This window comes from Spodoptera frugiperda, chromosome 1 (assembly GCF_023101765.2).
Source record: "Spodoptera frugiperda isolate SF20-4 chromosome 1, AGI-APGP_CSIRO_Sfru_2.0, whole genome shotgun sequence".
Taxonomy (NCBI): Eukaryota; Metazoa; Arthropoda; class Insecta; order Lepidoptera; family Noctuidae; genus Spodoptera; species Spodoptera frugiperda.
In genome coordinates, this window is record NC_064212.1 from 9,680,776 (window position 1) to 9,694,007 (window position 13,232).

Sequence of the window (13,232 nt, forward strand, 5' to 3'; positions counted from 1 at the left end):
GCAATGACGAGATGGATCCAAATGTTAAAGATGAGGGTAAAGTTTTTGTGGAGTCCATATAATTGATCGGGTATCTCATACCTAATGCAGAGCTTCTAACAGCTGAAACCCCACTATTTTCGTACTGAAGTTGTTTTAACAAGTCCATCACCAGCCTATCCCAATATTTCATAACGAACTGCAATGATTAAGAGCTTGGAATTAGTTCATAGTTATTGGAGACAACGTGTAGAGTTTCAAACGCATGCCGGATGCGAGGAGGCGACGAGTCGTGACCATGTCAGAAACGTCTGTCGCTATTACCCGACACCTTGCCATCAGTCAGTCACCAGCACCTGACACCTGACATCAGTCAGAGATGGTGACCATGACGAATACTACACTCCTGTTCCACGGTTTACCGACCGCGGATTGAAGTTCTGCAACAAACGCTTGCAAATCAAATGTCATTACAAAATAGAGGCTCATGTTCCTACCTTGTAACAGTTTTCTGTGTGTATTTTCAGCTGAATGTTTGGCTATTGCATTAGACATTGAGTATTAAGAACGACTGTAATGAAAACTGACACTTCTTTTGCACTCATTTCTATAAAATTACTTGACTATGTGTGTTCCTTTCATACACTCTAAGACAAACTTAAAAACAGATACCTATGACTAGAAGAGATGTAATATTTTGTCAACTGCCATTTGCTAATCTAAATTCCACTAAAGAAATCGTTCCAAATTAACACATTCAAAATTTTCAGTTACAAAGAACCTACTCCTCTTCTATCAATCCGTCTCACTGATAAATCTCCATTGAAGAGATTACCCCAACTTACACAGTTGTCCGTTGTTTATCATCGCTTAACTGTACTACAATCGGTAAGCGGGCCTATTATCCGACATGAAATATTCATTGGCCACCGACACAGATTGTTGTCACTCGTATTATGCACCAGAAATCACTTAAGGCTGACTACAGAGTACTATTAGCGATAATTCGCTGTAATGGCTGCCCAAGCGAGTTTGCTGTGTACGACAGGACACGACGCAAATGTATATAATGCAGCTAATGCCGTTGATAGCAGTGTAATACATGCATATAACTGGGCTTTAAAAGAATTATGTGCAGTTTTGTTACATATATGTATGTGGGTATGACAATACACGTGATGTTTGTTTGTTTGATAAAATATGTTTACTTTATCTTATTGCCCTATTTTTGTTTGGTAGACTCTCAAAGTTTTGTACCTAGATTTCTTTTTGATTTAGAATTAAAGAACGTAATGAGGTTTTCATTAATATTGATTATCAGAAAGCATATTAGGAAAAAAGTGCTGAGCACAAATCCAGTCAAGTATAATAGAAAAATAACCTATAATAATAAATTATAGTCCTTTTAATTCACACGCAAACTTTTCATGTTGTACATACCAGTAACCAATAATTAACACGTCTGAAACTAATTTATCTAACGTTCGCATGCATTTTTAACAGCATAGGCGTCTAATCCAATAAATCAGCGACCATTACCATTGCAAATAGGTAACAGATCTCTATGAAAACATTTGCAGTTTTACCAACAAATTATCAAGTATTAACATTAACAATATCACGCTACAGTTATCGAGTGGCTAGCGTCAAAACTGCGCTAATGAGCGCTCAGCATTCGCAATCTCGCGCCATCTGTCTCTAATCAACGAATCGAGTTAATTAAAACGCTTGGCAATATGGCGGCGGGGTGTAATTGCTATTAATAAAGCGCTTTCCCGTATAATTAGACGGCTGCGCGCGCGGATTGGCTGCTCGGCGGGCCCTAATCACGACGTGATAACATTGCGCTAATGGCGTGCATAGCTTTCTATTGCATAATCACGACCTGCGCTCTAACTGTCGACGGACTAATTCGGCTTTACTGTGTGAACTTACGTTCCATTTATATCATAATGTCCTAGCCTAATTATATTTCATTATACCGACTCGGATTACATTATTATCGTTCCTCGTTCAGCCAATGGCTTCCTCGTAAATATTTCGTCAACTCGCCGTTTCAAGTTGTTAAAATTAAAACACGTCATAAAATGTGTTAATTGATTAATCAAATTCACGAATGAATTAATAAAACCTGAACATTCGTTATTTTTAAGTAACGTTCATACAGGATTTATGGTTGAAAAAAATCCAATTATGCATAGCAACAGATTCATCAAATAAGAGGTCGAAGGAAACAATGATTGACGAGTTCGCACCTCGGTTCGTGCCTTTCTAATTAAGACGACATGCGTGCGCGCACTGCTGCAACTCTTCGCGCTCGTTTAACTCGCAACACACTCATCTTGTCTCTGCAGCGCTTAATTGTTACATGAGCTCTAACAATCTTCTAAACATTCTCAATATTGCAGCTACCATTTAATAAACTGCAATCAACATGACACCCAACATTTCCGACTCACATTATAATAAAGTACATTTCTGATACCATTTATAGCATAGAGAGAGAGACCTTTCACATGGACATGGACAATACTAATCTAAAGTAGACACTAATTTATGACACACGAATAAATTTCAATCATAGAAATGTATTTTAACAATGTCATAACGATAAAAGCGCGCTGTAAACGGGCGCCTCTTATTTCTGTCTTCGGTACATGCTCATTAAAGCGAGTCATGTGCGCGCTCGGCGTTCTTTTGCTCTCGCTCGCTTTTCCGCTAACTTTTGGGTGGTAGGATGATGGACGACGTCGGTGGTCATATATCATTGCGGTAATATATCGCGAGTGCGCCGAGTGTCGCCATTAACGCATGCGCGCAATTGCCCGTGCTCAAACGCCTGCACGCGCATGCACTATCGCGACTGCTATAAGAAGCGTCTCACAAATCGACGCGCGCGACCACAGCTAAACGTGCATAAATCTTATTAATGCTATTCTTATTTTCGTCCACTCTCTCGATCTTGTAAAATCATTAGAACTCGTAGAACGGCCGTGCGCGTCGTGAAGCTTTTGTTAAATATCCCAACGTTATATGGAGACATAAAATTTACTACGAACGAACGTCCCAATCAAAATTATATTGTAAATCATAATACGTCTACACAATGATGACGAACAGCCTGGGTGGTCGACAGTCATCCCATCAGTTATGAATGTTCTTGTAGTTGGCGGGTCAAAAGCCGCATACCGTTTGCGCAAGCCCGATGGCGAATTGTCAAGCGATCTCGCGCACCGCTGCGCCTCTGGCATTGTCGACAAAAAGTGAGAGGCCGCTAGACGAAGCTGCGTCTCAGCTTACAACTAAAGATTTGTTGTTTCCGTTCTCGCCGCCTCAATGACTACCATTTTATGTCGATTAGGAGATAGTGTTTCACGCGCCCGCTACCGACACCAGTTTTTGTGACACTCCTTTCTGCTTACAACGAGTTTATTATCGTTGATCAGTTGCTGTCAGTTATTTTTTGTGATTTCTACATCAACGATTCGTTGTTCTACTTTTAGTTTACTTTTATTTTGTGCTAAATATTATGTACGGTTCCCCTCTTCAAATTAGGAATGAATACAGGAAACCGCAGTGATATAAGAGAACGAAACGGGAGCTATTACATCGACCAACCGCAAGCCACTTTACTAACTGAACAAAAACATACACCTTTACAAAAATGTCTACCCATTCATCTTTCTCCAACGGAGACATTAAAGAATGTCTCCGTTAAGAAGGGGAAGGGGACGACAGCCTAGTATCAAAGTCGTATGAAACAATTCACGCTGAACCTTTATTTTTCCTTACATCACCACGAAGGAGTATTGGAATTTGAGCTCTATCGTTGTAGCTTAGAATTTTTTGTAGGTTTTATTGTAAATATTTATTATTGCTGACAATGTATCTGAAGCGGGGAGGGAACCTAAATATAGGCGGCGACCCTCTTAACTAGGGACTACGTTTATTGAGGGACACGCTGCACTGATGTGCCATTTGTGAAATATGAAGTGGATTTTCCTTCGTTGGCCCCTTTAATAGACGTTAAGCCTGTGTAACTACATCCATAATGCCACTAAACTTTTTGCATTCCGATAGAGTAAGTAGAGTAATGTACATAAGTGTACTCAATATGATACTTGGTACGGAATGGGACATTTTATATTTGTGGTGTACCGAAACACGTAGAGTACCTATAGGTACTAATTACATGCGATAATTTGCGATACGATAACACCAGTCCTTAATGAGGGAAAGTAGATTTGTGTCGGTCTCAGCGAGCGATAACTTCAGTTCAGCCGAGTAATTGACGAATAATTGCGTTAATGTGAAAATATACGGTTTAACATAACAATGGAACGAGGAAGTCGATAGTATAGAAATGTATATTGTTATAATTTTATGTTTTGCACAAACAAGCGTTTTGAAATAATTGCTGAGTGCGGTTCCTTTGTAGTTTGTCTTAGTTTTATAAACGTTTCAGTTATTACTGTTTCCTTTTAAAAGACCAATACATTTTGGTCAATAAAGACGAGTCCTTCTAACCTAAAGCGGCGTTTAACATTACTCACAATTTATAACTTTTACTTAATTAAATTCTAATTTATACTCTTTCATTTTTGTCAGACGCATGTTCCCGACGGTGCGCGTATCGTTCGCGGGGTGCCGCGCGGACGCGCGCTACGCCGTGCTGCTGGACGTGGTGCCGGTGGACGGCAAGCGGTACCGCTACGCGTACCACCGCTCGTCCTGGCTGGTGGCCGGCAAGGCGGACCCGCCAGCACCCGCGCGCCTCTACCCGCACCCTGACTCGCCCTTCTCCGGCGACCAGCTGCGCAAGCAGGTCGTCTCCTTCGAGAAGGTCAAGCTCACCAACAATGAAATGGACAAGAATGGACAGGTGAGTCAAAATAGTATTCCATGTTAACTATTAAGGAGGAAATAATCATCAAATTGTACACTGACCAACATCTATAACACTTTATTTTTACCTCTTGTGAAACAGCTGGTCCTGAACTCCATGCACAAATACCAGCCGCGCATTCACCTGGTGTTGCGGCGAGAAGGAGCCGTCAATGCGCCCATCACGGACTTAGAACAAGAAGAATTCAAGACGTTCATATTCCCCGAGTGCGTGTTCACTGCCGTCACCGCGTATCAGAATCAACTTGTAAGTACCGTGACAGTTTTGGCACACCTTGTTTACTATTGAAGTCCATTTGCTACGTACGCGGTTTATTTGGCATCAGGAGTCCTGTTCTTAATTCTATCATTTGATTTCTAAAATAGATCAGAGAGACAAACGTTTGAAATCGCATAGCGCCGGTCGGCTGACTATCGACGAATGCTATTTGAGTCGCACTAATTGCATCTCGCTGAAAGGTATGTCCAGTCTGAACAAAGGGAGGTGACACATAATTTTTTGTGTATCGACGGCCACACGCGGGCGACGCTGACGACGGACGGACAGCGCGTCTGACGCGTGCAACACGGTGACGATTAAAGTTTTCACCCGAGCTAAATATAAAGTCCTAGTAGATGTCGAGCCGATCGTGTCCAGCGACGTCTCAGCTATTAGTTCCATTGCTTTTTCCATGTATAATATCCTCGCCGAAGATTTCCGAGAACTGCCCGTTAAATTATGTCAACTTTCAAGTTAAACGTTCTCTGAAACTCACGTACCAATTTCGATCACCAACGGTAAAACATTCGTGAGTCATTGGGCTGTTGTGGAAATAAGCTTCACAAAAGTTTCTCGCGGGTTGCGCATTGTAATTATTCGGCGTGCGAAATGTTTAATGACAGGTTGGGTGTGACTATGAGTAGTAGTTTGATGATTAAATGAGATGTGTATGCATTAAATAAATCGGACGAGTTGATTAAGTAACGCTTTATAGTGTGGTTCGCTGCCCGCTCCGCTCGTAAAGTCGCGGGTGTAGTGGCCGCCGCCGGCAGCGCATGTGTCGCCACGCGCAATTAATTCTCTGTCACAAGAGCGTTTGGGCGTCTCCAAGTTCCTCGTTTTGTATCATCCCGTGTAGTAAAATAATTAGGACGTTTTGAGGTTCATAAAGGAAACGTTACTTTATATCGACAACGCGGTACATAAATCTTCATTCGTTCGTTAATTAGCTGTTACGGGCTCGGTTTAGTGTTACCATTTGTAGATATTTTGTTACTTGAACTAAATTTATTTATTGTTGTATAAGAAAAGCTTTTTGTATTGCCACACAATCAAATTATTAATACTTGGTAAGAATCTATTTTATATGTGAGAGTGTATTTGTTTGTTTTTCTTTTACATCGCAAACGGAGTGTTTTATAGTATGACATTTTTGTCTTGAGATAATTATTAGGCTGCTAAATAGTTAAAGACTACTGTTTTCTTTTAACCTCGCAGCGCGGGTGGAACCGCGAACGAAACTCTAGTATACACTCACCTGAATAATATCAAGTGCATTGGACATAAATCCTAAATGTTTACTAACACTACACAGGATGATAATGTTGATAGGAACAGGTGGCCATTAGTGCAAAGCATCAGGCATCCATTGATCGCTCTGCGGAAGCTCCACCTTCGCAGTCGGCTTCCAACGACTCCCCAGGGTCGGTGATTATAGATTTTCATTGATTCTAACGCGTTCCTAGATTTACTGCCGCTGTCTAGTGACACTGCCATCCATTACGAATGCGATGTAGCTACTTAGATATGCATACATGTGTACGCTCCCTACAAACTACACAAGTAGAATGATGATATGCATATTTAAAAAGTTAAACTACAGCTAAGGGCGTTATATTAAATAAGATATAAAAAGGTCATTTGGTACCGATTACATACAATTTTAAAATGTCGAAGGTAGATAAACTACCTACTTGACGAGGTAAAAAGCTCGATATCGAAACTTCGATCGCGAGTGTCCAGGCGGGCGGCGCGCGCGCACCTCGATTTGGCTGACGTCACAACTCTGACAGCTAAAACATTTGTCGAACAGCGGAGATAGTGTCATTGATAACTCAATCCCTTATAACAATAAGAACACACTTAGCATGTTTGCACCTGCGCCGTGCCAACCGAGATCGATAGAGCCCGCATAACTTTATGATGTATAAAAAGTGGCCAGTTTAACACTTCATAAAAAACGATCATATAATCCTACAACACTCATTCGAGAGATAAGAAAATGTGAATATTTTAACCACTATCTAGACGTGTTTTCTGAAAAAAGTGTCACCGATTAAATGCGCGCGCGACGTTTGTTAAATCGATGGGAATGAAACATCATTATTGGTGCTTTATCATATCGAAATGTTGATATAAGATGAGATAAAACGTTTTACAAAAAATGTGAGGTGTGTTTTTTGTGTGTGTATCGCGGTGTGAGACTGAGCGTCGCCTGCGCGCGCGCCGCGGGGCGGTTTCCCGGGAAAGCGCCGTGGGCCCGACCCGCTTCAATATTTAACATTTTTACACCCACCACACTATTGTCCTGTTGCTCGTTTTCTCTAGAATCCTTTGTCTGAGATTGGACTCGCATCGAGGTGACAATGTTTGTTGGAGTTTACGCATCCTCAATGCACACAATGCGTTTTTTTATTAGCCGATGACTTGTGAATTTGTTATGATCGATGGCCTCGAGAGGATATTCTCTGAGTAAAAACTTGCGGATAGCAACCTGCGACGATATGTTGAGCCTTTGTAAACAAACATGTATATTATACTTCGCTTTGTTCAAAATATTTGTATATTAATACCAGTCTTTGATGAATCCTTTCGCAGAACATTTCAAAATCATTGTTAAGTAGGTACAATATTACCCTACTCATATTTTGTTTGAAATTGTTGTTTGTACCTATAAAATAAACATATACTTTTCTTTTAAGGTAAAGTAAATTTCATCTTCAACCTGCCGTTACTCGGGGTCAACTTTTATCTTTTCAATCATCGTTCTAAAAAACCGATTAGGTATACATATTTATTTTGATTTCGTAGATACGATCAATCAAAGCGATAGGTTCATGCGTTCTGAATATTAATTTTATTAACAAGTAGGTGATAGGTATTACCTACAGCAGAGTCCAATACGACTGACGGGTCATACAACGAACTCGAACAGTATACGATTGACAAATACAAAATAAGATAAAAACATTAGAGAAATCGTGTCAGTAGTAGACTACTAACTGTTGGTCATGCTATATCACATTATTACGCGGCTTGAGGAGATAATCACGAAAATAACTGCGCACGCTCACTCACAAGTCACAAGTGTAAGTAGAAGCAAACACGCTCAATACGCGCTTAATTGAAATTTATATCTCATTTCTCAGTATCAACAATCAATATTCTAAAATCTCCGAAGCTATTCTCACATTGAGCATCCACAAACGAGTTCCACGCGAGTATAATCGAACAATATAATGAAGGAGTAAAGGTAAACACAATTTCAATAACAAAGGGCGACCATGACAAATAAACATATTTCACGGGCCAAAATGGCTGCGGTCAGGTGTCACGTGGTGTCCCCCCCGCACCACCGCCACCCCACCCCTCACGTTTCCTTTTCTTCACCAATAATCGATTCATTCTTTTCAATACGATCCTTTTATATTTGTTAAGTTATTGCTCGTTTGTACAACATCGCTTTGTTGAAACACTCCTTTATCTTGTCATTAGTTTCTTCAATGGAAAGCTACTTTTTTTTTATTCAATAGGTTTTCTTTTTTTTTCATATTAATGCGTGTGTATTATACGCAAAACGGTTTCAAATAAGTGGAGCATTTTATGAAATGTTGTTTTTAGAGATCCAATAATAAGAACCTATCTCACTTGTTTATATTTACAAAGCATTATGGACTGGTGCAGAAGTATAAAACCAATAGACAGCTACATTATTATTCGACACAACCAATTAAATAAAAAAACGTAGCTATAAAACCATCAATGTCTCTGCAACAGTTCATTATTTAATAATTCAATAAATAATAATGCTCGATAACACGAAACGCACATAAGTCAAAAATACAAGAAGTCAACGTACTTGCTTAAGAGTGGATTTAAAATAATTTAAGATGAAATTATTTATTAGGTTTGTGTCCCTTTCTCTCTTGAGCCACGTTACCCGGTGAGTTATATGCTGGTCTCGGTCTCTCCTACCATCGATCACTGGAGGTGTGACGTCACGCAGAGCCGTCGTGTGCGGCCCGACTCAATTTATTGCGCCTGCGCACCAAGCCACTACAGAAAAACTAAATATTTGTTTGTATACCAAGTCTTTAATTAAATTTACAAATATCATTCTGTCTTATTCGTAGATATTATATTAAGTTTGATGTGCAAAAAATACTCAATAACAAAGAGGAAAAGTTAACACCTCTACACTGATGCGTGATTTAATTTTTAACACGTTATTAAATTTATAACGAACCTTTTTGTATGATTTCTTATTGTACGTATTTGATAGCTATGTCTATAGAAACGAGCGTCAGTTTGAAATATGTCAAACTCACTCCGGATAAAATATTTACACCATTACAAATAATTGATGTTTTAAAAATTTATTTATTTTTGAGATGTGGCAGATTGCCTACTCGCTTATATTTCGAGTTTACAGCCGTAACTACGGGCACGAGTGTAAAGTAGACTTGATACTTACCGTGGGCCCTTTGAAAGACCTTATGAATCGGTTGAATAGGGAAGCGATCGATAGAGTTTCGAGTTACTAAAAAGCGAGTTTAGCAACAGAATGAAATTGACAAAGGAAATTCACAAATTGAGTACCAGACCTGAAGGTAGCTGAGATGTGGATGTGCAGGATGATTGTGAAAATAGTGACGGAGATAGCTGACGACCTGTACAACTTGCACACGTTGTCATTTATTGTGTCCGTGGGCACGGTACGGGAGAGTCTGCAGCTCATTGACGTCCTAGACGAGGACGAGAATACCTGACAACCCCCAAATTTATTTATTGATCTGAAAATAAACTTTATTTTTACAATCACTAAGTTTTGTTTTCGTGTGCCGAAGTTGCAAGTAGCTTCGAAGATGAAATTAGGCGACTCGATACAATATGCTTGCCCAAAATGCTCTCCACGTGGATTTAATTGCTTCAAATCCACGAACGAAACTGTTACCTTGCCTTATTGACAAAAGTTGTTTACAATCCTGTAGGTAGAAGTGCATACTAAACAAGTTTTGGAAGTGCAATTAATTCGGAGTGTTCGGAACACTTTCTGGGAATATTATCACATATATTGGTCCGGTTATACGTGGATGCCACATGCAGCGTTCATTATTTTGGTGCATTCACGAATTACTGTCAATAAAGCATCGGTTTTCTGGAAAGCATCGTTACAGTGCGCAGCTGTAGGTCGTGCTGGTTTCACGAGACTTTTGATAGCAGAACACTTTGCGGAACTCTCATTAAACAGCTTCACATAACTACATTCGCTTAACTGCCATATTATTCAGAGGTTCATAATCGCGAATTAACGGAGGAGTAAAATTAAGAGAAACAGCTTTTCTATTACACTTAAGGCATAGCACTTAAACGTTAAACGGTTTTAAATAGATATATGTATGTATTTCCAGTCGATTAAGGAATGTTTGCGTTTATTAGTTTCTGTAAATTCTCTCTAACAATAGAAAATACTAACTTCAAGCATAGTCAATGGTTTTCTTCATACTTAATCTCTGTTTATTGTGTTTTTAGAATTTAGATTTTCTAGAATTAGGGATTGGGAAAATTGGGGAGGAGGGTAATTGGGCCTCCGGTAACCTCACTCACAGGACGAAACACACGTTATTTGACGTCTGTTTTCTGTGAGGCCGTGGTATCACTCCGGTCGAGCTGGTCCATTCGTACCGAAGCATGGCTCTCCCACACTTAAATGTTACTTTTATGTTTTCTTTTTCTGTAAAGATTCTACAACGAGAAACATAAATATGCCGTTGTTTTGTCTGTTAATACATCACTAGCAGATTGCTGAGTCGTCGTTCGTCGCAGTACTGCATCAATCAATGAGATATGTAGGCAGAAGGAGCGCGCGCGCAAGCTAACGTGACATTTATATATTCTTCACAATGTTCCTGTCGTGTCCCGATCGTCGCTCACGTGTCCCTTTACACTGCGCACCATTTCGTCTTGTTATGAACTGTCACTAAACATTCTAAACGGCCATTCATTAGCATACATTTTTACAACAGTTGTTTCTTACGTAGGAATATTATACTAAATTAAACTCGCGACATTGGAACAATAATAACATTTGGTAAAATATATTTCATGCAAATATCTCATCTCTTATGTCTTCGTATGTAAATGCTTAAATAAGACATAAATTCTCCTCAACTCGGCAGCTTCATTTACAAGCGCACGTGCAAGACATCTGTGGACAAGTTTTTACTGTCAAATCGGAGTATGAATCGCGGAATACGAGGCTGGTACTTCCATAAACAATACATCACCACCCCAATAATTAGAGCATCGTTTGCAGAGCTGCGCGCGCGGCGGTCGCGGTGCGGCGGTGGCGCGACGCTCGTCTTTCTCTCCTTGACGCCTTTTTGTAAGATTTTTTGTTTCCCGCCCGGGAATAATGTCATTATGGCGCCTTTAATGTTGTCAGTGAACGGGAGCACGCCGCCACCGCCGCCGCCCAAGGCGAACGTTTGTTGATACTTAAATTAGGTTGTTTTGACACGCCTCGTTCTTATGTTTGTACTAAATCTAATAAACGTCAGTAGCGAGAAAGCGTCTCATTCATTATTTCGGTGTTCTCTTAGTGATAATATATTTTAAGTAGTTTTGTATAATTGAATGCGATGGTACCGTGGATGAAATGCCAGTGGGAGTAGACTGGGTGTCGTTTACGTAAACGGAATTCAAAAACAAACATGAGGAATGGAAACAATTACGGCGCGGTGGGACAGTGTGGCATACATAATGTATAATCCGTCAATATTGTCAGCTACTACTCGCATTGTGGTGGAGTCATTACGTGTGGCGCAGGCGCGTCGAGAGTGTCGCCATTGTAGTCAATGGCGCTGCCAGGTGGGTGTGCAAGTGTAAGTAGGTGCCGCGACATGCCGGTGACCCTCGCACCGGCCGCGCCCCCTTACTGACTTAATGCACTCGGCTAATAGGCATCTACATGGAAAGAAACCTAAGCTAAAGACACCCATTAATTTCCAATACAATTCCCCTCAACGCCAAGATATCCTTCGCAAAAATCCATCATATTACTAAAACATGTAATTCATGGTAATCTAATGCAAGATGGAGCACATTCTTCGAGGCAACTGACAACGCTTCATTCATGTCCCGAGGATGAATGTCGATTTGATGGCGTGGTGAACAAACCGAGCCAGGATCCGATTTCCATTCCACGGGGGACAAATATTTGAATGAAATTTACATATTCCTGCAGTTGATGCTCATAATTATTATTTAGAGGTTACCCTTAGGTATCTACCAAGAAACAAATAAAAGAATTTTAAATTCGGTTACTGATATTTTCGAAACAAAATTCATTCATCAGAGAAGATAATAAGTAAACGACGGCTATAGACATATTTTTAGAAGAGATAATGTTAAATGGGCCACGAGTGGTAACAAATGTTCTTTGTCTAGTTTCTCTGTAACTATTTTCGAAATCATTAGTCTTCGAGTGACACGTTGCTCGTGAAATTACTCACCGCAAAACAGAACATGACGTGGACTGGTCAATATTTTGTACGGTTTATGAATTCCCTTTGATCAGGAACAATGAAACGGAGATATTTAGTCAAAGCATTTCATAGATTAACGGTGATCAAGTCGAGCCTGATGGAATACTTCAAACGCAACATAAATATCTTCAACGAAAATTAAGAAGTTAATTGTCGCTACAATGGAATGTCCGCCTGCAATAAACTAAACGTTTTACAATGTAACACTGATTGTAATTGGTTTTTTCTGTGGGTTTTTGTAACTTGTCTTTGTTTTGAAGTGATTGGACTCAAAAGAATTCGATAATTAATTGTAAGACACGAACATTTCAAAAGCGTCACAGAAATAATTTCGCCATAGATCAGCAGTTCAGTCTGTTATCAAGAGAGAAGACACATTGTCTTATTTTTGACAGCATTTTCGTCGATTTAACACTTGGCTAGACGCGTTACATTTTTGCGTAATTTCTTGAGTTCGTTGTGCTAAACCTGCGTAGTGTGAGTGTGAACATGTGAGAACAATGTACAATTAGGTGTCGCGTAGGTGTGTGGGCAGAGCTACA

The 13,232-nt window shown here is 39.9% G+C and overlaps 1 protein-coding gene across 2 annotated transcripts in view; it reads left to right on the top strand.

Moving 5' to 3' along the window:
• Nucleotides 1-13,232, top strand: part of LOC118273442 (T-box transcription factor TBX20) — a 34,252-nt gene that overhangs the window by 17,861 nt on the left and 3,159 nt on the right. For both annotated transcript variants that reach the window (XM_035590414.2, XM_035590417.2), the window contains exons 3-4: nucleotides 4,588-4,861; nucleotides 4,967-5,131. In XM_035590414.2, coding sequence (XP_035446307.1) covers nucleotides 4,588-4,861; nucleotides 4,967-5,131 — 439 coding nt within the window. The remainder of the gene's footprint in view (nucleotides 1-4,587; nucleotides 4,862-4,966; nucleotides 5,132-13,232) is intronic.